The sequence below is a fragment of the Choloepus didactylus genome, chromosome 1, assembly GCF_015220235.1.
Source record: "Choloepus didactylus isolate mChoDid1 chromosome 1, mChoDid1.pri, whole genome shotgun sequence".
NCBI classification, from domain to species: Eukaryota; Metazoa; Chordata; class Mammalia; order Pilosa; family Megalonychidae; genus Choloepus; species Choloepus didactylus.
In genome coordinates, this window is record NC_051307.1 from 63900379 (window position 1) to 63923600 (window position 23222).

General features: G+C 40.8%; 1 protein-coding gene across 2 annotated transcripts in view; it reads right to left on the bottom strand.

The window, feature by feature from the left end:
* TOMM70 (translocase of outer mitochondrial membrane 70) overlaps nucleotides 1-20720 on the bottom strand; it is a 56608-nt gene extending 35888 nt beyond the window's left edge. Inside the window, exon 1 of one of the 2 annotated variants that reach the window (XM_037834515.1) lies at nucleotides 19952-20720. In XM_037834515.1, the coding sequence (XP_037690443.1) occupies nucleotides 19952-20275 (324 nt within the window). In that variant the 5' untranslated portion in view covers nucleotides 20276-20720. Of the gene's footprint in view, nucleotides 1-2213; nucleotides 2580-19951 lie in introns of those variants that run through there. The other variant, XM_037834517.1, reaches the window with a different exon arrangement.
* Nucleotides 20721-23222: the final 2502 nt, after the last annotated feature.

The window sequence follows — 23222 nt, forward strand, 5'->3', positions numbered from 1 at the left end:
CTAGATGAAATGGAAAAATTCCTAGAAACACACAAACAACCTACACTGTTTCTAGAAGAAACAGAAGACCTCAACAGGCCAATTACAAGCAAAGAGATGACATCATTCATGAAAAACCTACTAACAAAAGAAAAGCCCAGGAGCAGATACTTCACAGGTCAATTCTACAAATCATTCCAAGAAGAATTAATATCAATTCTCAAACTCTTTCAAAAATTGAACAGGAGGGAACACGACCTAACTCATTCTATGAGGCCAAAATCACCCTAATACCAAAGCCAGATAAAGATACTACAAGAAAAGAAAATCACAGATCAATATCTCTTATGAATATAGATGCAAAAATTGTCAACAATATGCTTGCAAATCAAATCCAACAGAACATTAAAAGAATTACACACCATGATCAAGTGGGTTTTATCCCTAGTATGCAAAGGAGTTCAATGCAAGAAAATCAGTCAATGTAATACACTACATTAAAAAATTGAAGGAGAAAAAAACACATGATCATGTCAATTGATGCAGAAAAGGCATTTGACAAAATCCAACATCTCTTTCTGATAAAAATACTTTGAAAGGTAGGAATAGAAGGAAATTTCCTCAACATGATTAAGGGCACATATAAAACACCCACAGCTAACATCGTACTCAATGGTGAAGGACAAAAAGCTTTCCCTCTAAGAACTGTTGTAAGACAAGCACACCCCACTGTCACCATGTTATTTAACATTAAAGTTCTAGTTACAGCAATTAGGCAAGAAAAAGAAATAAGAGGCATTCAAATTGGAAAGGAAGAAGTAAAACTTCCACTCTCTGCAGATGACATGATCCTGTATGTAGAAAGTCCCAAGAAATCTATAACAGAGCCACGACAGCTAATAAATGAGTTCAGCAAAGTGGCAGAATACACGATCAACCTGTGAAAATCAGTAGTGTTTCTATACACCAGTAATGAGCAACCTGAAGAAAAAAATCAAGAAAAAAATTCTGTTTACAATAGCAACTAAAATAATTAAATATACAGGAATAAATCTAACCAAGGATATAAAATACACAGAAAACCAAAATATTGCTAAAAGAAATCAAAGAAGATCTAAATAAATGGAAGCACATTCCATGTTCATGGATTGGAAGACCAAATATGAAGATGTCAATTCTACCCAAGTTGATTTACAAATCAATGCAATTCCAATCAAAATTCCAACAGTCTACTTAACAGAATTGGAAAAGCCATTTATCAAATTTATTTGGAAGGGTAAAAGAGCCTGAATAGCCAAAAACTCTTCAAAAGAATGAAGTTTAAGTATTCACATTTCTTGACTATAACATGTAATACAAAGCTACAGTGATCAAAACAATATGGTACCGGCATAAAGATAAATATATGACCAATGGAATCAAATTGAGAGTTCAGAAATAGAACTTCACATCTTTGAATCATTGATTTTTCTTTTCTTTTCTTTTTTTTTTGCTTTGCTTTCTTTATTTCCAGGCTATTAGGTGCAACAAAGCTTAAACTCAATGAATCAGTACAGGATTGGCAACATGGTTACCCTGTAAATGCAGAGACATATAATAAGCACTATGTTTTTCAAAGAGTATTTTAACAAATAGGGGCTTGCTTTGTATATACATGCCATAAAGACACACTTGTTATATTAAGGAAATAACTTTAATAACTTTATTTTCATTAATTGGGCCTTTACTTATGTGTAGTTCTGTGTGTGTGTGTGTGTGTGTGTGTGTGTGTGTGTGTGTGTGTGTGAGAGAGAGAGAGAGAGAGAGAGAGAGAGAGAGAGAGAGAGAGAGAGAGAATGATTGAGATTGTTTTTCAGTTTAAGTAAGACTCCGTAACTTCCTGAGAACTCTAATTAAGCAAAATAGAGGTTGAGCTATTCAGTCTTTTACCAAGAATTACAAGAAAAGCAAACTTTGCGTATTCATGAGACACTGAATAGGTTATTGCTTAATAAACTAATGGGATATCTATTTAAACAGGAGGTTTAGATGAGAGAAGTATACACATGATTCTGTATTTACAAATATACTGGTTATTCTTCCTTGTCTAGGAGCTTGAGCCAAAGTTTAAGCAGATTAATGGAAAGTCTGAGTCTGGAAAAATTCTAAGCATTACATAAATGCAGATAAAGTAATACAGTAAAGTCATTTAGTAATTATTTTAATAATTATTCACAGGGTCTCCCATTCTTTACCTCCTCGCTCATGTGCAAGTGTCCTCAATCACTCCATCCTCCTGATCAAACTGTCCATAATCTAATTCCCATAGGACACAGTCACTACTGCTGAACCAGGAAAAGCTGGTGTAGTGTGTTGGCCTCCCCTCTGTCATCCAACATTTTCTAGGAGAGAGGAAGCACTCTTCTGGAGGATGTCTTCTCTCTGTATGTCGTGATGTGGCAGTGTCTAATCCAACACTCCTGCTGATAGCTTTGTTCTTATCTTCACTTTGTGTATGTCCACTGTCTTTCCTAAGTTTACAGTTCTGAGGCTGCGAAAATGTTCAAATCAAGGCATTAACAGGCAATGCTTTCTCCCCAAAGATTGGCTACTAGTGATCTGAGACTCCTCTGTCACCTGGCAAGGCACATGGCTGGCATCTGTTGGTCTCTCCCTTTTTTCCCAGGTTTTGTTGCCTCCAGTGTCAGGCTTCAGTGGCTTTCTCTCTGTTTCTGCGGTTCCTTTCTGTTTTTTATGGGTCCTCTCTCAGCTTTTCTGGCCGGATCATTAATTTTTTTTTTAAATTGTTTCATTGAGATATATTCACATACCATACAATCACAGTGTACGATCAACTGTTCACAGTACCATTGTATAGTTGTGCTTCATCACCACAATTTTTGAAGATTTTCATTACTCCAAAAAAAAAAACAAAAAACAAAATAAGGACAAAAAAAGTAAAAAAGAACACCTAAAACATCCCACCCCCCCATCCCCCCCTATTTTTTAATTAATTTTTGTCCCCGTTTTTCTACTCATCTGTCCATACACTGCATAAAGGGAATGTGAGCCACAAGGTTTTCACAATCACACAGTCACACCATGTAATATACATAGTTGTACAATCATCTTCAAGAATCAAGCCTATTGGGTTGCACTGCAACAGTATCAGGTATTTCCTTCTAGCTATTCCAATACACTAAAAACTACAAAGGAATATCTATATAGCACATAAGAATACCCTCCAGAATGACCTCTCGACTCCATTTGAAATCTCTCAGTCACTGAAACTTTCTTCTGTTTCATTTCGCTTCCTCCTTTTGGTCAAGAAGACATTTTCAATCCCTTGATGCTGGGTCTAGGCTCATCCTTGGGAGTCACTGGACCACTGATTTTTTTTTTTTAAATTCAGTTTTAGTGAGATATATTCACATATCATACAATCATCCATGGTATACAATCAACTGTTCACAGTACCATCATATAGTTGTGCATTTATTACCTCAGTCTATTTTTTTGAATATTTTCCTTATACCAGAAAAATAATAAAAAATAAAAGTAAAAAAAGAACACCCAAATCGTCCTTCCTCTCCCATCCTATTTTTCATTTAGTTTTTGTCCCCATTTTTCTACTCATCCATTCATACTCTGGATAAAGGGAGTGCAATCCACAAGGCTTTCACAATTACACTGTCACCCCTTGTAAGCTATACTGTTATACAATCATCTTCAAGAGTCAAGGCTACTGGGTTGCAGTTTGATAATTTCAGGTATTTACTTCTAGCTATTCCAATACATGAAAACCTAAAAAGGGTTATCTATATACTGTGTAAGAGTGCCCACCAGAGTGACCTCTCGGCTCCATCTGGAATCTCTCAGCCACTGAAACTTTATTGTTTCATTTTGCATCCCCTTTTGGTCAAGAAGATGTTCTCAATCCCAAGATGAATCCCAGATTCATCCTTGGGAGTCATCTCCTGCATTGCCAGGGAGATTTACAACCCTGGGAGTCAGATCCCACTAAGGGGGAGGGCAGTGAGTTCACCTGTCCAGTAGGCTTAGCTACAGAGAGAGGGCCATATCTGAGCATCAAAGAGGTACTCATGGGGAGACTCTTAGGCACAATGATAAGCAAGTTTAGCCTCTTCTTTGCAGTAATGAGCTTCATAAGGGCAAGCCCCAAGATAGAGGGCTTCCTCAATGTTTGTGAGAACATCAGTAATCCAGGTGAGGAAGTCTAATACTTCTGCAATTTCCCCCAACTCCTCAGGGGGGGCCCTGCATATATATTTTTATTCTCTGCCTAAATTACTTTGGGATGTGTTGCTATTTCATACTAACCTATAGAAACCTACCAGGTCTCAATTCCTATTCAAAGTTCCATATAATTATGGTATTTGAACAAACTGTACAAGTTAAATTGTTTAGGAAATATAGATCCTGCACCAAATAAACATCTCTTTCTGTGGTCTCTCATGGAAGTTGAGTTTTTAAAACACAGTCAGTATCTGGACTACTGAGTTTTGACAAGACTGTCAAACCCACTCAACTGGGACAGAGCAGTCTCTTCAACAAATGGTGCTGGGAGAACTGGATAACCATACGCAGAAGAATGAAAGAGGACCCCCATCTCACATTGTACATAAACATGAACTCAAAATGGATCAAACACCTAAATATAAGAATCAGGACCATAAAACTCCTAGAAGAAATGGCAGAGAAGCACTGTCAAGATCTTGTGTTAGGCAATGGTTTCTTAGAGTTTATACCCAAAGCACAAGCAATGAAAGCCAAATAGATTAAGGGACCTCCTCAAAATTAAGAATTTTTGTGCATCAAAGGACTTTGTCAAGAAAGTAAAAAACCAGCCTTCTTTTTTGTTGTTGTTGTTGTTATTGTTGTTTTATTTTTATTAAATTCAGTTTTACTGAAATACATTCACACACCATACAATCATCCATGATATACAATCCACTGTCCACAGTATGATAACATAGTTATGCGTTCATCACCACAGTCTATCTCTGAACATTTTCCTTACATCAGAAAGAACCAGAACAAGAATAAAAAATAAAAGTGAAAAAAACACCCAAATCATCCCCCCATCCCACCCCATTTGTCCTTTAGTTTTTATCCCCATTCCTCCACTCATCCATACACTAAAGGGGGTGTGATCCACAAGGTCTTCACAATCACACACTGTCACCCCTTGTAATCTACATTATTATATAATTGTCTTCAGGAGTCCAGACTGCTGGGTTGGAGTTTGGTAGTTTCAGGTATTTACTTCTAGCTATTCCAATACATTAAAGCCTAAGAGGTGTTATCTATATAGTGCATAAGAATGTCCACCAGAGTGACCTCTCGATTCCATTTGGAATCTCTCAGCCACTGAAACTATTTCGTCTCATTTTGCATCCCCCTTTTGGTCAAGAAGATACTCTCAGTCCCATGATGCCGGGTCCACATTCATCCCCGGGAGTCATTCTCTGCGTTGCCAGGGAGATTTACAACCCTGGGAGTTGGGTCCCACATAGGGGGGAGGGCAGCGAGTTCACCTGTCGAGATGGCTCAGTTAGAGAGAGAGAGGGCCACATCTGAGCAACAAAGAGGTACTCAGGGGGAGACTCTTAGGCACCATTACATACAACTTTAGACTTTCCTTTGTGGTAATGAGCTTCATAAGGGCAAGTCCCATGCTTGAGGGCTCAACACATCAAACCGCCAGTCCCAATGTTTGTGACAACATACGCTAGGGGATCAGCATCTTAAAGTTTAGAGATAGGCCTTACAATTCAGGGATAGAGTTAACTGCTGTAAGAGCTTACAATCTAGGGACTATTACAATTATTGTGTCCACGTTAGGCTATGTTCTAAGATTCAATTCTGAGTTTACACATTGTAGTTAGTCCATATTAGTGAGGCATCATCCCTCTCACCATGTTTTCTCCAACACTTTTACTCCTATATATATATATTTTCCTACAATTTTATAGAGTTATATTCACATACCATACATTTATCCACAGTGTACAATCAGTTGTTCATGGTATCATCATAAAGTTGTACATTTATCACCACAATCAGCATTTGAACATACTGATTACTATAAGAAAAAAAATTTTTTTTTTTTAGCAATAAGAAAAAATGATAAAAAGAAAAATAACATGTCATACAATACAATATACTACTAAGGACAGCAAATAACACCACTACCAAGAATCCCATATTACTCCCCTATATCTCCTTCTCATATACATTTAGCATTGGTGTATTGCCTTTGTTACATTTAATGGAGGTATATTACAATGTTACTGTTGACCATAGACTCCAGTTTGCTTTGATTATGTTTTTTCCTGAATACCATCCCTTTTTCAAATTTCTACATGGTTGACATTCATTTAAAACCAGCCTTAATGTGAGAAAAAATTTGGAAACCACATATCCAATAAGGTTCTAATACCCACAGTATATAAAGAAATCCTTCAACTCAACACTAAAAAGACAAACAGCCCTGTTAAAAAAATGGGAAAACACCTGAATAGACATTTCTCCCAAGAGGATATACGAATGGCTGAAAAGCACATGAAAAGATGCTCAACATCACCAGCTATTAGGGAAATGCAAATCAAAACCACAATGAGATATCATTTCATACCTACTAGAATGGCTACTACTAAAAAAACAGAAAACTACAAGTGTTGGAAAGGATGTGGAGAAACAAGAACATCCATTCCTTGCTGGTGGGAATGTAAAATGGTACAGCTGCTGTGGAAGACCATTTTGTGTTTCCTTAGGAAGCTAAGTATAGAATTGCCATATGATTTGGCAATCCTGCTACCAGGTGTATACCCGTAAGAACTGAAAGCAGGGACGCAAACAGCCATTTGCACAGTCATGTTCACAGTGGCATTTTTCACAATTGCCAAAAGATGTAAGCAACCCAAGTGCCCACCAATCAATGAATGGATATACAAAATGTGGTATGTACATACAATGGAATATCAAGCAGCTCTAAGAAGGAATGAAGTCCTGATACATGTGACAACATGGATGAACCTTGAGGATATCCTGTTGAGTGAAATGAGCCATATACAAAAGGACAAATATTGTATGATCTCACTGATACGAACTAATTATATTAAGCAAACTTGTAGGCTAAGAAACTAGAATATAGGTTACAAGGGGATAATTAGGGGGTAGAGTATGGGGGGCAGATGATAATTCGTGCAGAATTTCTAATTAGGTTGACTGTAAATGTTTGGAAATGGATAGTGATGTGGTAGCACATTACTATGAGTGTAATTAAAAGCACTGAATTACATGCGTGAATCTGGTTGAAAAGGGGAAGTTTTGGGTTGTATTACTGGAAAGAAAGAAGATACATCAAGGAACTGTATAACACAGTGAACCCTGTTATGGACAATGACTGGGGTTAATACTACAAACATAAGAACATTCTTTCATGAATAACAATAAATATATGTCACTACTACAAGATGTTAATAATAGGGTGGTATATGGGAAAAAATACACCTAATGCAAACTATGGACTTATGGTTAACAGCAATATTTCAATATTTTTCCGTCAATTGTAACAAAGGTACCACACCAATGAAGTGTCAACAATAAGAGGATATATGGGAACACCGTATTTTTTACATGATTTTGATGTAAACCTACTTCTCTAATTACAAAAATAATTTAAAAAAAACATCATGCTAAGTGAAAGAAATCATGCACAAAGTACTACATTTTGTCTGATTCCATCTGTATAGAATATAAATACAAATAAATCTACAGCAACAGAATTAGATTAGTAGTTATGCAGGGCTGAGTAAAGATAGAGGGATTGAAAGGTGACTGCTAAGGGGTATGGGACTCTTCTTTTTGAAGTAATGAAAATGTTCTAAAATCGATTGTGGTGATGAGTGCACAAGAATACCCTCCAGAATGACTTCTCAACTCTACCTCAAATCTCTCAGTCTCTGAAACCCTATTTTGTTCCATTTCACTTCCCAGTTTTGGTCAAGAAGACTTTCTCAATCCTACAATGGCAGGTCCAGGTTTATACCCAGGAGTTATGTCCCGCGTTGCCAGGGAGATTTACGCCCCTGGGAATGATGTCCCATGTAGGGGGAGGGCAGTGAGTTTACCTGTCGAGTGGGCTTAGAGAGAGAGGTTCCATCTGAGCAACAAAAGAGGTTCTCTGGGGGAGACTCTGAGGCACAATCATAAGTAGGCTTAGCCTCTCCTTTGCAGTAACAAGCTTCATAAGGGCAAGCCCCGATATCTAGGGCTCAGCCCACCAAACTGGGAGCCCCCAATGCTTGACTTTGTATTGCTTTTAAGTCATTGCTCCCCTTGAGTCTACTTTCTCAAGCTATACCATTAAATTTTTCAGAGTTAAAGTCTGAAGTCAGAAAATAAACCCCAAAACAATTTTAAAGTGTATTTTTATAAATGAGAAATGAAGACAGACAGATCTAAAACATAACAGAAATATCCTGAAACACCTGTATCATTTTATGTGCTATATTTGCATATCCAAAAGCTACTAGGGAGATTTAAAAGACTATAAAGCCATTTAATGTTATTGGAAACCACTTTCAGTTTTGGTAGTATTTTCAAGATTCCAAACGCTGCCTACCATTTTACACTAAAATTCTAACTGTGAAAATGGATTTTTACCCAGTATTTTTTTTTACAATAAATTCGTTTCTAATAGATACAAAAGATCTTTTTAAAAAATAAGCCTGGATCATGTCATTCCCCTGCTCAAATCCCTCCAAAAACTTCCCACTACTACAGCCCACACACAATACTCCCCCGTTACTCAACTTCTGCCAGCGGGGACTTACAGATGTAAGTTTAGCAAGTGCAAATAATACCAATCTCTTCCTAAAAGAAAACAGTTTGAAAGATTAGGTACTAAGTATTCAATCTTTAGGAGCAAGTAGACATACATTTAAACTTTGTCAATACTGGTAATATATAGTATTTAAAAAAAAAGACATTTACTTCTGTCTACCAATTACACAAAATGTTATTTCAAATAATATACTAGAAATAATCAGTTTTTACCATCCAGGATTGAGAAAGTTTCATCTCTTCATAAAGAATGATTGTATAGTAGAGTCAACTCCTTGACTACCTTAAGTGTGATTCTGCTAAAAAAAATTAAAAAAACATCTGGAGTCAAATCTTACAGGGAATCCTGAAGTTAATTAGTGAACAAAAATTACCAATGTTCAAAATTACTTTTGAAAATTCTTTAGAAGAGTACTGTGATGGTTGGGTTCATGTGTCAACTTGGCTAGGGCTAGTGGCCTAGCTGTCTGGTCAAGCGGGCACTGGCCTGACGATTCCTGTGAGGCTATTTGAGGCTGGTTGGTTTGTTGGATCATCAGTCAATTGACTGCAGCTGACTGATGACTCATCAAGGGGTGTGCTTCCACAGTGAGAGAATGCAATTGGCTGGATTTGGTCCGGGTGATCAGTTGGAGGCTTATAAGCCGGACGGTTAGAGAACCTTCACTTCTTCTTCAGCTGCTCAGTGAAGCTTTTCCTGGGGAGCTCGTCGAAGTTGCCAGTTCGTTTCCTGAGGAGTTCGTCAAAGTTGTCGGTTCGTTTCCTGAGGAGTTCTTCAAAGTTGCCGGTTCGTTTCCTGAGGAGTTCGTCAAAGTTGTCGGTTCGTTTCCCGAGGAGTTTGTCGGACGTCTTCCTTGGAGTTGACAGCTTGTTGACGGCTCTGCAGAATTTGGACTCGTGCACTCCCGCAGTTGCGTGAGTCACTTTTACAATTTGATAATAAGAGACATCTCTCATTGATTCTGTTTCCAAGGAGAACCCTAACTAATACAACTTGGTACCGAGAGTGGTTCTTGAGAAACGGAATCTTAAAATGGGCTTTTACAACTTGTTTTCTACTCTGATTAGATTCAGAGGCACTAATGACTCTATTTCCAATAATCAAGAGGGTACTAAGAGTCCATGGCAGGAGTTGGCAAAGGAAATACGTAAAATAGCACCATTTGATTCCCCTAATTGTGCTCTAGTACGAAGCGAGGCTCTGGGTGACAGCGTTTTCGACACTTTCACGGAGTTTTGCAGTATTAAGAAGTATAATGATGTTGGCTGGCTGCTCTTAGATACTTTGGATACAGTTGTAAGAGAAAGGGATGAGCTAAAGGCTTCAAATTCAAAACTTGAATGCCATATGACAGATGTAAAGGGTTCCATCTGTGCCCTAAAAGAAAATCTTATTTCCTGTGCCCGCAGACTGGAGGTTTCTGAAAATCAGATGCAGTCTCTTATTGTGCGAGTAGCACATTTACAGCGTAAACTAAAATCTCAACCTCTCAGGGTGTCTGCTGTTAAAGTAAAGGCATTGATTGGAAAAGAATGGGACCCAGAAACTTGGGATGGAGACATATGGATTGATAATAATGACAGTGAGGACATGGGAACCCAGGATTCTGCTGGGTCATTGTTAGATTTACCTGTAGAGGGCTGTCCTGAGGAAACAGCTTCTCTGCCTCCAGTCTGCCCTAAGGAGCCTGCCACGCAACTCCCACCTAAGGAGATTGACCCTTCAATGCCTGCTAATCTTGTAATCACCTCCCCTGAGGAAGCAGCCCTCACTCTTTTGTCTGGAGAGACTAATCCTGTTTTAAGAGATGAAAATGCAACAGAGTGCCCTGAGGTGAATGGCTTGAGAGATAATTCTAACTCTTTTCATGACCCACCCCCACCACCAGTTTTTGCTTCAAGACCTATAACTAGGCTCAAGTCCCAACAAGCCCCAAAGGGTGAGGTACAAAGTGTGACCCATGAGGAAGTACGCTATACTCCAAAAGAACTGTATGAGTTTTCCAACTTATACAGACAGAAACCAGGGGAATATGTGTGGGAATGGATATTGAGAGTGTGGGATAATGGTGGAAGGAATATAAGGTTGGATCAGGCTGAATTTACTGATATGGGCCCACTAAGCAGAGATTCTGCATTCAATGTTGTAGCTCCAGGGGTTAGAAAGGGTGTTAACAGTTTGTTTGGGTGGCTGGCTGAAACATGGATCAAAAGGTGGCCGGCATTACCAGAAATTGAAATGTCAGAACTGCCCTGGTATAATGTGGAGGAGGGGATTCAAAGGCTTAGAGAGATTGGAATGTTAGAGTGGATTTATCATGGAAAACCTGCTCACACAGCCCTGGAATGTCCAGAGGACACACCTTTTACCAGGACTGTAAGGAATAAATTTGTGAAACTAGCTCCATCATCCCTGAAGAGCTCTGTAGTCGCCCTTCTCTGTAGGTCAGATATTACTGTAGGAACTGCTGTCACTGAACTGGAATCCTTAAACACAATGGGGATAATCGGGTCCCGAGTCAGCAGAAGCCAAGTGGCTGCAGTTAATCGCCACAGACAAGGTGGACAGGGCTACCATGATGGAAAACAGGCTCAAAGCAGCAATCAAAATAATATGACTCGCAGAGACTTATGGCGTTGGCTAGTGGATCATGGAGTACCAAGTAGTAAAATAGACGGGCAATCGACTAAATTCTTGTTTGAACTATATAAGCAGAAGAATTCTAGGCCACGTGAACAAAAATCTCCCTTGAATTACAAAAACAGAGAGTCACGGCCCCTTAATCAATTCCCAGACTTGAGACAGTTTACAGATCCAGAGCCTCTTGAATGAAGGGAAGGCCGGGTACCCTTGGAGAAGGACCCTGTCACACTGCCAAAAATTTACACTGTTAATCTTCCTCCCAGCCTTCCCCAGGGGGACCTACGGCCTTTTACCAGGGTGACTGTGCATTGGGGAAAAGGAAATGATCAGATATTTCGTGGATTATTAGACACTGGGTCAGAAGTGACATTAATTCCCGGAGACCCAAAACATCACTCTGGTCCACCAGTCAGAGTTGGGGCTTATGGAGGTCAGATGACTGATGGAGTTTTAGCCCAGGTCCGTCTCACAGTGGGTCCAGTGGGTCCCCGGACCCATTCTGTGGTTATTTCCCCAGTGCCGGAATGCATAATTGGAATAGACATACTCAGCAACTGGCAGAATCCTCACATTGGTTCCCTGACTCCTGGAGTGAGGGCTATTATGGTGGGAAAGGCCAAGTGGAAGCCACTAGAGCTGCCTCTGCCTAGCAAAGTAGTGAACCAGAAGCAATACCGGATTCCTGGAGGGATTGCAGAGATTAATGCCACTCTTAAGGACTTGAAGGATGCAGGGGTGGTGATTCCCACCACATCCCCATTCAACTCTCCTATTTGGCCTGTGCAGAAAACAGATGGGTCTTGGAGGATGACTGTGGATTATCGTAAGCTTAACCAGGTGGTGACTCCAATTGCAGCTGCTGTCCCAGATATGGTATCATTGCTTGAGCAAATCAACACATCCCCTGGTACCTGGTATGCAGCTATTGATCTGGCAAATGCTTTTTTCTCAATTGCTGTCAGCAAGGACCACCAGAAACAGTTTGCATTTAGCTGGCAAGGCCAGCAGTTTACATTCACCGTGCTACCTCAGGGTTATATCAACTCTCCAGCCCTGTCATAATATTGTCCGCAGGGATCTTGATCATTTCTCCCTCCCACAAGACATCACACTGGTCCATTATATTGATGATATCATGTTGATTGGACCTAGTGAGCAAGAAGTAGCAACTACTCTAGATTTGTTGGTAAGGTATTTGCGTGGCAGAGGATGGGAGATAAATCCAAAAAAAATACAAGGCCCTTCCACCTCAGTAAAATTTCTAGGTGTTCAGTGGTGTGGGGCCTGTCGAGATATTCCTTCTAAGGTGAAGGATAAGCTGCTGCATCTGGCCCCTCCTACAACCAAAAAAGAGGCACAACGTTTAGTTGGCCTCTTTGGGTTTTGGAGACAACATATTCCTCATTTAGGTGTGCTACTCCGGTCCATTTACCGAGTGACTAGAAAAGCTTCTAGTTTTGAGTGGGGACCGGAGCAAGATGAGGCTCTGCAACAGGTCCAGGCTGCTGTGCATGCTGCTCTGCCGCTTGGACCATATGATCCAGCTGATCCAATGGTGCTGGAAGTGTCAGTGGCAAATAGAGATGCTGTCTGGAGCCTTTGGCAGGCTCCTATAGGAGAATCACAACGCAGGCCCTTAGGATTTTGGAGTAAAGCTTTACCATCTTCTGCAGATAACTACTCTCCATTTGAGAAACAACTGTTGGCCTGCTACTGGGCCTTAGTAGAGACAGAACGCTTAACCATGGGCCACCAAGTTACCATGAGACCTGAGTTACCCATCATGAGCTGGGTGTTATCTGACCCACCAAGCCATAAAGTTGGGCGTGCACAGCAGCACTCCATCATAAAATGGAAATGGTATATACGAGATAGAGCTCGAGCAGGTCCTGAAGGTACAAGTAAGTTACATGAGGAAGTGGCCCAAATGCCCATGGCCCCCCACTCCTTCCACCTTACCTTTTCTTGCCCAGCCCACAGCTATGGCATCTTCGGGAGTTCCTTACAGTCAGTTGACTGAGGAAGAGAAGACTCGGGCCTGGTTTACAGATGGTTCTGCACGATATGCAGGTACCACCCGAAAGTGGATAGCTGCAGTACTGCAGCCCCTTTCTGGGATATCCCTGAAGGACAGTGGTGAGGGGAAATCCTCCCAGTGGGCAGAACTTCGAGCAGTGCACCTGGCTGTTCACTTTGCTTGGAAGGAGAACTGGCCAGAGGTGCGTCTGTATACTGATTCCTGGGCTGTTGCTAATGGTTTGGCTGGATGGTCAGGGACTTGGAAGGAACATGATTGGAAGATTGGTGACAAAGAAGTCTGGGGAAGGGGTATGTGGATAGACCTTTCTGAGTGGGCAAACAACATGAAGATATTTGTGTCCCATGTGAATGCTCACCAGAGGGTGACTTCAGCAGAAGAAGGTTTTAATAACCAAGTGGATAAAATGACCCGTTTGGTGGATACTAATCAGCCTCTTTCCCCAGCAACTCCTGTCATTGCCCAATGGGCTCATGAACAAAGTGGTCATGGTGGTAGGGATGGAGGTTATGCATGGGCTCAGCAACATGGACTTCCACTCACCAAGGCTGACCTGGCCACAGCCACTGCTGAGTGTCCAATTTGCCAGCAGCAGAGACCCACACTCAGTCCTCGATATGGCACCATTCCTCGGGGTGATCAGCCTGCTACCTGGTGGCAGGTTGATTACATCGGACCACTTCCATCATGGAAAGGGCAGCGATTTGTTCTTACTGGAATAGACACATACTCCGGATATGGGTTTGCCTTCCCTGCACGACATGCTTCTGCCAAAACTACAATACATGGACTTACAGAATGCCTCATCCACCGTCATGGTATTCCACACAGCATTGCTTCGGACCAAGGAACCCACTTCACAGCAAATGAAGTGAGGGGATGGGCACATGCTCATGGAATTCTGTGGTCTTACCATGTTCCCCATCATCCAGAAGCAGCTGGGTTGATAGAACGGTGGAATGGCCTATTGAAGACTCAATTACGGTGCCAACTAGGTGGCAATACCTTGCAGGGCTGGGGCAGTGTTCTCCAGGAGGCTGTGTATGCTCTGAATCAGCGTCCACTCTATGGTGCTGTTTCTCCCATAGCCAGGATTCATGGGTCCAGGAATCAAGGGGTGGAAACAGGAGTAGCACCACTCACTATCACTCCTAGTGATCCACTAGGGAAATTTCTGCTTCCTGTCCCTGCAAGTTTAAGCTCTGCTGGTCTACAAGTCTTGGTTCCAAAAGGAGGAGTGCTTCCACCAGGAAACACAACAATAATCCCATTGAACTGGAAGTTAAGGCTGCCACCTGGCCACTTTGGGCTTCTTATGCCTCTGAATCAACAGGCAAGTAAGGGGATTACTGTACTGGCTGGGGTGATTGATCCTGACTATCAAGGGGAAATAGCACTGCAACTACACAATGGAAGTAAAGAAGAGTTTTCCTGGCATACAGGAGATCCCCTGGGGCGTCTCTTAGTACTACCATGCCCCGTGATTCAAGTCAATGGAAAACTGCAACAACCCAATCCAGGCAGGACTACCAATGGCCAAGAAACTTCAGGAATGAAGGTTTGGGTCACCCCACCAGGCAAAGAACCACGGCCAGCTGAAGTGCTTGCTGAGGGTAAAGGGAACATGGAATGGGTAGTGGAAGAAGGTCGTGATAAATATGAACTACGGCCACGTGACCAGTTACAGAAACGAGGACTATGATGATATGAATATTTCCTCCTCGTTTTGTGATGATTATGTTTGTCTTTGTCTGTAAAGAAAATATTTTTGCTTTCTTCTCTGTCTTATCCCCTTATCATATGGCATAAGCTGTAACGTTCATTTTGAAGATATGGTTTTAGGTGATGTGTACGACTGCCAAGTTGACAAGGGGTGGACTGTGATGGTTGGGTTCATGTGTCAACTTGGCTAGGTGGCCTAGCTGTCTGGTCAAGCGGGCACTGGCCTGACGATTCCTGTGAGGCTATTTGAGGCTGGTTGGTTTGTCGGATCATCAGTCAATTGACTGCAGCTGACTGATGACTCATCAAGGGGTGTGCTTCCACAGTGAGAGAATGCAATTGGCTGGATTTGGTCCGGGTGATCAGTTGGAGGCTTATAAGCCGGACGGTTAGAGAACCTTCACTTCTTCAGCTGCTCAGTGAAGCTTTTCCTGGGGAGCTCGTCGAAGTTGCCAGTTCGTTTCCTGAGGAGTTCGTCAAAGTTGTCGGTTCGTTTCCTGAGGAGTTCTTCAAAGTTGCCGGTTCATTTCCTGAGGAGTTCGTCAAAGTTGTCGGTTCGTTTCCCGAGGAGTTTGTCGGACGTCTTCCTTGGAGTTGACAGCTTGTTGACGGCTCTGCAGAATTTGGACTCGTGCGCTCCCGCAGTTGCGTGAGTCACTTTTACAATTTGATAATAAGAGACATCTCTCATTGATTCTGTTTCCAAGGAGAACCCTAACTAATACAAGTACCATCCTGGAGGTAATTGCTATTATTATCCCTATTCTACAGATAAAGCAACTGAAGCCCAGAGAGACTTGCCCATGGCTAGATTCAAACTCAAACAATCTGACTTCAGATTACCTAACACTTCCCATCCATACTGCATGGATGACATGGTTGGCTTATATTTAGAGACCATGTTTTATGAAGAATATGAATGGAAAACCACTAATGGTTTTAAGCATGGACTGATGGAGTTTAATAGTGGACAAAATGGATTAGAGGGAGACAAAAATTAGGAGAGAGTATGAGTTAAGTAAAAAACTAATGGTACCCTAAACCAGGGTAGTGGCAGTTAAGAATGTAATAATAATCAGATATTTAAGAGGTATTTATTTATGATATAGATTTTTCTGGATGTGTTTATAGATTAGACGTGACTATGAGAAGAGTAAGAAGTTAAGAGATGACATCCAAATTTCTGGCTTGGGAAATCAGATGAGGCAGCACAGAAGTCTGAGTGTGAAATACATACGAAGGAATGAAATGAACTTCCCTTTAAATTTGGGTCTCATGTGAGGTCTAGGCTGGAGTAAATAAATCAGGAAGCCATCAACATAAAGTGCTAATTGAAGCTGCTGGAGGGCAAGCAAGCATCCACAGAATGTGTGTAGCATAAAGAAGAGTGCCTATGATAGAAGGAGGGTCACCAAAATTTAAGGAAGAGGCAGAGAAAAAGCCTGGAAAGGTCACAGAATAATCAGTGGGGGAGGTAATCAGCAACTTAGAGGGGAAAAAAAAAAATCAGGAAAATGTGGACTCCCAGAAGTCACAGTTAAAATTATGTTATTAGAAAGAGGCCAATGTCAAATAACTGCCAAGGATCAAGTAGGAAAGACTGAAGGGTGTTCACTGTACTTAATTATATAGGAATGTCATCGGTGACCCTGACTTTATTAAATGTCTAGAAACAGATCATTTGGAGAAGAGAATGATTTCATTTCAAAGAAGATGACTAATAACAGCAAGTTTCTCAGTCCTCTAACATTTTGCTAAAAATGTTAGGTGCAGTGCATTCCCCTTTCCATTCTAGAGGCCTAGGTTAGACTAATGTTTCCTAGTCATTTCATGTAGGATGACTCCTGTGTAATATTTAAAAGAACCTTGAACTCTAGAATAACTGTGCATTTTATCATCAGGTTAAAAAACAATTGGATAAAAATTACTATAAAGTCAATAATGCTTTTAAATAAATGTTTCTTTTTTTTTAATTCCAAGTTGCTTTAAAAACAAATATCTAAGACATCAGTGCAGTCAGGAGACTATGCTTGGCATTAGTTTAAACTTTGTCAATTTTAAAATCCTTGTGATAACACAGGACCAAAAATTGAGAAGCCCTATGGATAAGATGATCTTCAAAGATCCCTTCCAACTTTGAAAATCTGAATTCACCTAGTTCAAAAAAAAAAATTACTGACACGTCATGGTAGATTTTATAATGCTCAAAATGGAATATGATTAAACTTTTAAGTACCTCAATCTCAGAAGTTATCTGTGATTTGATGCCTTTAGTGATACCCTGAAATCCCCATTAATTAAAAAAAAGAAGTATGAATATTCCTTGTTTTAGCTTTACAAATTTTTGCTACCCCAAAATAAGATAATTGGATTATCACCTACACTGCACATGAAAATCTACTAGTTCATTCTATTCTAATTCAATTAGTTCTTTCACATTAAAGCAAACATAAGCGAACAGACAAAAACCACTATTCACTGATGTGGAACCCTAAACAGACAACATTTGTCCACTCTTTCATTCCCTTAAAAATTACAGCTATTATTCAAGTGGAGAAAGAACAGGTAGGGCATCAGGACTTTGCCAGTTTTTCCGTCAGTTGAAACAGATGCTTCCTTATTTACAAATCCACTGAGATTGCTAATTTAAAGGTGCTATTTAAATATAAACAAATTTCTCCAACCACAGATAATAAATAAATTATAACTAGCAGTCAGTTATATTTAATCTGCTATAACCCTAAGGACTGAAATATATATATAAGACAAAGATAAGCTTTCAGAATTTATTGGTCACCAATAGCTAAGATACAAATTTTGGCAAAAACACCCGATTCCAGGTATAAGCCCACAAATTCCATGAGGCAAGCCATGGTTTGTGCAAGGGTTTTACCCCATTTTATTCTGGGTCAAATATTTTTATTTTGGGCAAATCATTTTAAAGCGGTTCCAGTTACACAAGTAATTCAATCTTAAAGTCTAATTTTTAATGGCAGTCAGATCAATAAAAAAGCTATTCTGATAAAACTGCAAAACACCATGAAATTTAAAAATCATCACAAGTGTTCACTCAGGCAGTGCTGAAAAACTGAAAAGCAGATTTAAGGAAATCTAAAATCTGAAAGGCAGGTTGCTGAATTCTATTAAACACAAAACAGACTCTCTGGGGTGAAGTGGGGTAATGTTTAGACAAAATCTTCTATTATGTATAGAAGCTATCTTTATTTTTGACTATTACAGAACTGAGAATTTTCTATATTTTTCTTTTATCCATTATTCTGTTATTAAAATTAACAAATGAAATAGGAAATGAACAATTTCAGACACTTAGAAATGACATAAAACATACAAGTGCTAAGTTACTCAAAATATCCCATGATAATCACTCTCAGAAGCACATTCTAGTGCTGGAAGAAATATGAAACCTAATATTTTAATCTTATTCTACGGGATGACAAAAAGCCAGGAAGATAAAATGACTTTCCCAAAGTAACAAAGCTGGAGAACCCAATCAAGTGCATATTTCCTAGTTTTCGCAGTCCATGGGTGTTTCCACCACACTGCAAAGTATCCTTTCTGCATTAAAAAAGGGGGGGGGGGGGCGGCGGCAATGTTTTATCTCCCAAAAGAAAGATTGTACCTCTCATGGTCTCATACAATGCTTAACACACTGTAGGAGCTAAACCATGCTAGTTCCTTCCCAAATCCAGTCTCATTTAAACTTTTACTAAGGTCAGCCAAAATAGTATAAAATGGAAACGAATTACATTTATACACAAATCGGTAATTACTCAAATTGGGAATTATTTGACCAAAGATTTCTCTGAACTGTTACCTATTCTGGTACTACTACTGTACAATCCCTGATGAAGATAAAATCCACACCACCCCTACTCCCCACCCCCATCTCAGTATTGTTAAATGCAGTGAGGCCAATTCCCCATACAGCTGTCAGATACCAAAAGCCTCAATTCAGTCAGTTCAACGAAACCACACAAAACAGCTCACTAGATACCACCCCCACCCCCCCCAAATCCTGTAAAAATCAGGCTGTAGATGCCGGGCCTAACATCAGAGCGTCTAAATCATGCATTGTCCGTCTTGGTAAAACAGAAAAATAAAAGATGTTCCAGCCAAAAAAGTTTAAGCACTCCCTCCCATTGAAAAACAAATGCCGTCGGGCACCATGTTATTCTTTAAAAACGTTCTTCTCTATCTCTCCATCCAAACAATTCTTTTCCTTGTCAACTAACATTGTATTTGCCCGGCCTTCCCGCCCACAAATCTCTTCAAAAAAAGGGGACTGGCTCGTTATTACAGGTTCTTAACGATTAACTTCTAAGCCTTATAAATCACCAAAACAATTCAAATCACAACGCACCAATCACTAAGGGAATTTGGCTTCCTCCCCTAGTTAATTAAATACAATCATCACGGCTGCGAATGTCCCCTGTACCTACAACATTAGGGATAAATGCTGTGTCACTAGAAGAAGCAAAGATTTTTCTGAAACCAAAAGGAAACTGTCAAAGAATGTTGCTAACGTGCTCCTTCCGGCTACCCCATTCCCTACAAAAACAAGCAGAAAGAAATATCCCAAACCCATTAAGTGCGCCTTGGCATCTTCCGACTTTGGGAAGCCCATTGACTGGCACAATCCGATAAAGAAAAGCTGCATCCCCTGGGTTCCACCTCCATGGCCCAGGACTGCTTCTCACCATTTCTAGGTGACCGCCGGGGCCTTCCGGGTGTCCGCTGTCGGGTGCCGGACTGGCCCTACCCTCCGGGGTCTTCCGTTCACTGTTGCGCTTCAGGCCGCCTGAGTCGCCCCGGCCCCCGGTCTCCCGGCGCCGTCCCTGCCGCTTCCACAGGTACATGGCACCCGCGCCCAGCAGAAGGGGCGCCCCGACCGCCAACGCCAGCTGCCACCGCGGCAGGCCCCCAGTGCTCGGGCCCGCAGTCCCACCGCCGCCCACCCCACTCCCGGAGCCGGGTGTAGCCGCCGCGACCACTGCCGCCTCCACAGGCTTAGAGGCAGCCATGACGAGTGTCCTTTGCCACCGCCTTTCTATCGGTCGCGGGCGCCACAGTCACCAAGCAGCGTGCGAAGGAAGACAGAGCAGCAAGCAAGCAGTGAACTACCAACCACGCTAGAAAGCAAGAACAGACGACAGATAAGGGCCAGAGGTCACCGGAAGCCCAGGGCATGCCGGGCCAGACCTGGCCTTCTTCCTCCTCCTCCTTTCTCAACCGTAAATGGAGGAGGAGGGGAGAACTGCTTCCGGGTTAAGGGAAACTACTGGCTATGAGACGGCGTACTGAGAAGTACTTTCTCTTTCCTTTCGCCGCTTTACTGCTGTTTGGGAGTATCACTTCTGGGTTCTTGGGCCTTGGGACTCCTGTGGTAGCTGCTTTCGTCCCCTCCGCCTTCCGAAAAAGACAGAGGGCCCTTTTGCACAGAGAAGCTGAGGAGGGGAAAGTTGTAGTGCGCAGATCTTCAGACTGGGCAAGAAGCTTTGCTGCGGCCGACGAGTAGGCGGGCGTGGCAGAAGAGTTGTGAAGTTTATTGGCTGGCAGGGATGGTGGGCGGGGCTTAGCCATAGCTGCTCAGTTTATTGGTGGATTTCTGACTCTTCGTTTTCTCGTTACAGTCAACGTTGGCTTCTTTTTGAGCCCTACGTCAGTTAGTTCCGTTGTCCGAGCGCGCGTCGGGGAAAAACCGACGGATTGGAAGGACTTTTAAAGATGTATGAGGACAGAGCTCAGAACTGAATATAGCCGCTGGATCTCCGACCTTCTTATTTCTACCATAGGCAGTTTGTATTTTAGACGAATTTGAGATTATATGGGAATCAGAAATCAGACCGGATGGAAACTAACAAATATAGGTTGTTGGCTCCAGTCGAAAGGGCCTGAACCAGGTGTTTGCGGCTCACTGCACAGATTACGAAAGCGGTGACGTCTGTTTGTTATCAGGTTCTCAAACTGAGTGGGTGGCAATATGAAGCCCTACGGTTCCTAACTGCTTCCAGCTTTCTTGAATATATGTTTTCATATGGATTTTCAGCTGGATTACGCCAGATACCCCAGCCCACACCCTCGGTTATAGAGCACCCGTGTCCTCTGCAGCACTCTGATAAGCCCACTCTCTTGTTTCTTTTGCACTAACTCTCCGCCCTCTTCTTGCCTCATTCCCAAATCGTAATTTCAGTGCATGACTTTCAGATATCTAATAGCTTTGTCAAGTACAGGGTCACACATCTCTCAAATTTCATTTTTAGATTTGTCTAAGAATTTAATTTTCTTCTTTGTTGCATTGTTCTCTTGCCTATCTACTAAGTAACAGCCGTGGTCTTAAATTACAGGTAGTGCTGTTAAATTTAGGGGCTTGAGGACAAGCCAGAGGAAGGGCCTCAGATGATTACTGGTGACTAAATTAAAATTAAACAGTATTTTGGAAAGCAACTAAATAAAAACAGTCCTTTCCCCGGGCACTGTACCAGTTACCTCTTGACTAAAATATAAAAATTTCCCTTGCAAGGCATTGTTTGGAATTCATAGACTATTCAAGAGGAGAAGACAAGCATTAATAGAGAAGCAGAATCCAGAACATATAACTCCGTATTTCAGATATCCTGGTTTGCAGACCCTTATATTAAAATTTCATAAATTATCATTCTACTTTTGGGTTCAACAAAGGATTTTCAGCATCACAGAAGCACTATGTAAAGATTGAAGGGAGATTTTTAAGCAGCACCAAAATGAAGTGATTAAATTAGAATGATATAGTTTGAAAGTTTCCACATCATTGCTTTTCTCTTGCTCCAGTGGATTCCTATTAGTAAATTGCTTAGAGACAATAGAATTCCTAAGGAACTGAACTAAAAATGTGTACTAAAAATAATAGCAATGAAATTGAGTGGATCAAATAGTGATTGTTGCAGGAAATCGAGCTCTCTCCCTTTCTGATCTCCCCAACCCTTGTCTTCTAACGTAATGTCTGCTTCACCATTTCTGAGGTTTCTTAGAGGTCTGCAGAATGCTCTTTATTTCCAAACTATTTGTAGGAACTAAAACATATTTAATTTTTTAAAACTATTATTTATTTAGTTATTGGAATAGGTAATAGAATGTTATGGCTAAAATCCAAAAGCTACAAAGCTCTACTTTACTGTGAAAAGTCTCCATGTAATCCCTGTCCCCAGCCATTCTCTTCCCCTCTCCAAAGGCAATCAGTGTTAGTTTCTTGAAATATTTTTTTGATTAACTAATATTATCTAAAGGGTTGATTTGTTCAGTTTTATTTTTAAGATCAGCATTAGTAAATGAGTCAGTTCTTAGTTCTTTTATACTTTGCTAAACCTCTCATTTCTGATTTGCTATTCAACTCTTAACTCTCATGTTTCCTAAATGTTTATAGTGTAGAACTGAAGTAAGAGTGTCACTTAACTAGTTCTGTGATCTTACTGACCTGATGCAGTCTCTTCTCAACCATGAAAAGGAAAGCACACACCTCTGGGGTTATAGTAAACATTTAATTAGTATTTAAAGCCCTTTTAGTGTGATCTTTGTTACGAAATAATATTCACTCAGTGTTCAGTTCCCTGTTTTTCTAAATTATTCACTCAATGTTCAGTTCCCTGTTTTTCTAAATTTTAATGGAGAGAAGTAAAAAACTTTTTCTCAAAATTAAAGATTTGTATATGGGAACATAGACATTTTCTTTTTCTTTGTAAATTAATGGAACTTAGTAGAAGAAGCTTTCTCTACCTCTTCACTGGTCTGTATCTTAGGAGGCAGTTGAATCAGCTGGAAAGTCTAATGACCTGGGATTTGGAAAACCTGAGTTCTTAGTCTAGCTTTAATATCACTGTATTTGTGACTATAAGAACCTCTGTTTTCTTTGTAATGTGAGGGGTGGATTAGATGATTTCTAAGGCTCCTTATAGCTTTAAAATTGTATGGCCTGTCCCCTCAATTATCATTGTA